The 4,536-nt window shown below is 45.9% G+C and overlaps 1 protein-coding gene across 1 annotated transcript; it reads left to right on the plus strand.

Moving 5' to 3' along the window:
- Nucleotides 1-4: 4 nt before the first annotated feature.
- On the plus strand, nucleotides 5-2,014 carry LOC113745281 (exopolyphosphatase PRUNE1-like; the record flags this gene model as incomplete). The annotated part of the gene is made up of 5 exons (XM_027276798.1): nucleotides 5-209; nucleotides 893-984; nucleotides 1,234-1,392; nucleotides 1,652-1,744; nucleotides 2,009-2,014. Coding segments are annotated over 5 exons (555 nt in total), but the record flags the coding sequence as incomplete, so codon positions are not given.
- Between the last annotated feature and the right edge of the window lie 2,522 nt (nucleotides 2,015-4,536).

The raw sequence follows: 4,536 nt of genomic DNA on the forward strand, positions 1-4,536 counted from the left end.
AAGGACTTGGTGGACAGAGCTGATCTCTTTGACTCTTGGACCTTCCCCAGGTGCCGTGGTGTTGGACTGCGTGGACATGGCACCCTCTGCAGGTAAAGTGACTCCTAAAGACGCTCGGCTCGTGGAGGAGCTGGAGAGTCGTTTCCCTGCTCTGCCACCGAGAGGCGCTCTCTTCCAGAGTCTGCACAACGCCAAGTTTGACGTCTCAGGTGAGGCACTGCACTGCGTGTACACCTTGTACTGCAGTACATGAAGTAATGACAGCTGTGTGTCACAGTATGGTTTGCAGTATTTATAATATCTTAAAGTATTGATTGCAGTATTTATAGTGTCTTAAAGTACTGATTGTAGTGTTTATAGTGTCTTAAAGTATTGATTGTAGTGTTTATAGTGTCTTAAAGTATTGATTGTAGTGTTTATAGTGTCTTAAAGTATTGATTGTAGTGTTTATAGTGTCTAAAGTATGAGTAGTGTTTTATGTGTCTTAAAAAGTATTGATTGCAGTGTTTAGAGTGTCTTAAAGTATTGATTGCTTGTTTATAGTGTCTTAAAGTATGATTGTTAGTGTTTAAGTAGTGTCTTAAAAGTATTGATTGTAGTGTTTATAGTGTCTTAAAGTATTGATTGTAGTGTTTATAGTGTCTTAAAGTATTGATTGCAGTATTTATAATATCTTAAAGTACTGATTGCAGTGTTTATAGTGTCTTAAAGTACTGATTGCAGTGTTTATAGTGTCTTAAGGTATTGATTGCAGTGTTTATAGTGTCTTAAAGTACTGATTGCAGTGTTTATAGTGTCTTAAAGTACTGATTGCAGTGTTTATAGTGTCTTAAAGTACTGATTGCAGTGTTTATAGTGTCTTAAAGTACTGATTGCAGTATTCTGTCCTCAGGTCTGAACACTGAACAGATGTTGTTGAAGGACATGAAATCTGTTTCAGGAAGTTTAAATCTCGCCATCTCTGTTGTGTACCTCAAGATGGAGGTCAGTACTACACACTGTACTACACACTGTACTACACACTGTACTACACACAGTACTACAGGTATGTCATGTACCTGCTCCGAGCTGTCGACCAATCAGCTGTGAGCTTAGATCAGCCGCAGTGATGTCAGACTGACAGCAGGTGGAGACAGAGAGCTGTCAGAACCCAGGACACAAGGCATTCTGGGTAATGTAGGAGATGCTAACAGGTGTGTGTGTGTGTGTGTGTGTGTGTGTGTGTGGGGTCAGGACTTCCTGCAGAGGGCGGAGTTGGAGGCGGAGCTGTCCGGCTTCTGTTTGAAGTTTGGCTTCGACCTGCTGCTGCTGATGACCATCTCCTTCACTGAGAGCAAAGAGCCAATCAGAGAGCTTGCTGTGTTCAGCCACAGCACCACCTGCAGAGAGGAGGTACACACACCTGGGTGGACGGACTGATGGACGGATGGATGAATGTAAGGATGGATGGATGGATGGACGGATGGGTGTGTGTGTGTGTGTGTGTGTGTGTTGTATGTATGTATGTATGTAATTATATATAATATATAATATATCTATATATTATATATATATATAATATATAATATATATATATATCTTATATATATATATATATTATATATGTGTGTGTGTGTATATATATATACCAACTACATGTCCCTCATCACAGGTGAGCCTTTACCTGGAACAGGCCCAGAAACCCGCCCTTAAAACCTTTGTTCAATCAGCAGCCCCCATCCTCACATCACAGCCTATAAGCAAGGTAAGCTCCACCTCCTCTGAGGCTGCACTCCAGCCTTAGTATGGTCTTGGTCCAGTCTTGGTCCAGTCTTGGTCTGGTCTTAGTATAGTCTTCAGTCCAGTTTTAGTTCCAGTCTTGGTCCAGTCTTAGTCCCAGTCTTGGTCAGGTCTTGGTCCGGTCTTGGTCTAGTCTTGGTCCGGTCTTGGGCCAGTCTTAATCTGGTCTGGTCCAGTCTTAGTCTGGTCTTGTATAGCTTGGTCCGGTCTTATGTCTTGTCTGGTCCAGTCTTAGTCCAGTTTTAGTCGCAGTACTTGGTCCAGTCTTAGTCTGTGGTCTGTCTTTACAGGAAAAAACTACTCTGGGGCGTCTCGTAAGAAGCTTCCTCCCCATCGTTAAGGACTTCCCTGAAGGGGCGGGATGCTGATGGTTGCCTTGGTTGATGTTGGCCTCGGAGACGTGTTGGAGGAGGAGGAGGAGGAGTCGGGTCCCTCCCACCCGATGAACAGCACTCGTGGACGGATGTCCGCTGGACGGCGGGCCCGCCGCACATCAGCGCCCAGCCAGGACCTGGAGGACAAGTTCAACAAGATGGCCGACAGGAGAGGGAAAACTGACCTCTGAGCTGTCAATCATCTTGATAACGCGGGGTGATACGGGCCGACAGACTGCATATCTGACAGCTTGAGGCGGCTCAGCACGGACATGGAGGCGGAGGCTTCAGCAGGAGGCGAGCGATCTGTTTGCTGATTGGTCGGCTGATGACAGAAATAAAGTTCAAAGGTAACGCTGAGCGAGTTCGTCTTGCTTTAAATACACTGAGACTGAAAGCGAGCTCTGACCAATCAGAAAACCTCCGTGAAGACACTAACTGCAGTTCCTCTAACGTCCACCTGAGGCTGGCCCAGAAGTGAGTCAGTCTCCATAAGTCCCCATGTCCAAATGTCCAACTTCACAGCAGAAATAACATGTACATTTTTCTCCGCCTGGTACAAAAAAACAGTTTTTGGTCTCTGTAGCTAATTTTCCCCCGTTCATGACAACTGTACTGAGGGTGCAATTTATAACAATCACCTGTTCAGGTTATATTAAGGCTTAAAGTTATGCAGGGTAAGAGCGTGGACGCTTTGACTGACAGGTGGCTGTGGTTACAGATGACCCCGGTGTCCTTCAGCTAGGGCAGTAGGACCCTGCGACGCCTGTCACTCCCTCCTGTCTTTAAATAGCCTCAGCAGTTGATTGGTCCGCAGCCTTACCTGTCTGCATTGAACAGGTACTGAGAAGAATCGACCAATCAGACGCCGGCTCGCTGTGAATGCAGCAAACCTGTCAGGCAAGGGAGAGAGAGAGGGCGGAGCGAGGGAGGGCGAGTCACACTGAGTTCAGAGAGAGGGGGGCCGAGCGAGAGAGACGTCCACATGCTTGTCAGAACACGCCGTGACTTCACCGTGGGACATCACCGTGGACATTATGAGCTCCCACCGAGCACACAGACAGGTACATTAAAGATTGTGTGTGTGTGTGTTACAGAGTGTGTTACTGTGTGTGTGTTACAGAGTGTGTTACTGTGTGTGTGTGTGTGTGTGTGTGTGTGTTACAGAGTGTGTTACTGTGTGTGTGTTACAGAGTGTGTGTGTGTGTGTGTTACAGAGTGTGTTACGGTGTGTGTGTGCTGTGTGGTGTGTGTGTGTTACTGTGTGTTGTTTACAGCGTGTGTTACTGTGTGTGTGTTACAGAGAGTGTGTTATTGGTGTGTGTTACAGAGGGTGTTACTGTGGTGGTTGTGTGTGTGTGTTGTTTACAGAGTGTGTTACTGTGTTTGTGTTGTTACAGATGTGTGTGTGTGTGTGTGTGTGTGTATGTGTTGTTAACTGTGTGTGTGTTTACAGAGTGTGTTACTGTGTGTGTGTTACAGAGTGTGTTAGTGTGTGTGTGTGTGTGTGTGTTACAGAGTGTGTTACTGTTGTGTGTGTGTTGTGTGTGTGTGTTCTGTGTGTGTGTTACCGAGTGTTGTTACTGTGTGTGTGTTACAGAGTGTGTTACTGTTGTGTGTGTCGAGTGTTGTTTACGTGTGTGTTTGTGTGGTGTGTGTAAAGGAGTTGTGTTACTTGTGTTTGTGTGTTACAGAGTGTTACTGTGTGTGTTACAGAGTGTGTGTTACTGTGTGTGTATTAGCGTGTGTGTTACAGGTGTGTTACTGTTGTGTGTGTATACAGCGAGTGTGTTTACTGTGTGTGTGTTTACGAGTGTGTTACTGTGTGTGTGTGTGTTGGGTGTGTGTGTGTTACAGAGTGTGTTATGTGTGTTGTTACAGAGTGTGTTACTGGTTGTATTACAAGGTGTGTTACTGTTGTTGTGTGTGTGTGTGTGTGTTACAGAGTGTGTTTACTGGTGTGTGTTACAGTGTGTGCGTGTTTCTGTGTGTGTGTATTTTTGTGGCTGGTGTTGGTTTTCCAGACGGGTCAGTGAAGGGTTCACTGTCTGTGGTTCGGGCGGGTAGAGCCACGTCATTGATGTCACACTCCGTTCAGGTGTTACCACCTGAGTCAGACAGGAAGCTGTGGTTGTTTCCATGACAAACAGCGAATGGTACTGGATTGTATGTATATCTCCTTCCACCAACACACACACAACACACACACACCCACACACACACACACCACACACACAGCAGGGAACCACCGATCACCTGATGAGTGAACAACACGCTCTGAACCTGACGTTTCATATCAACTGATCGATCACCTGATCAGGTGAAATGGCACTGGACTCGTGAAGCTCATTGAAATCCTGACGACGACTATCCTGACCCGGCC

This window comes from Larimichthys crocea, unplaced genomic scaffold (genome assembly GCF_000972845.2).
Source record: "Larimichthys crocea isolate SSNF unplaced genomic scaffold, L_crocea_2.0 scaffold59654, whole genome shotgun sequence".
Taxonomy (NCBI): Eukaryota; Metazoa; Chordata; class Actinopteri; family Sciaenidae; genus Larimichthys; species Larimichthys crocea.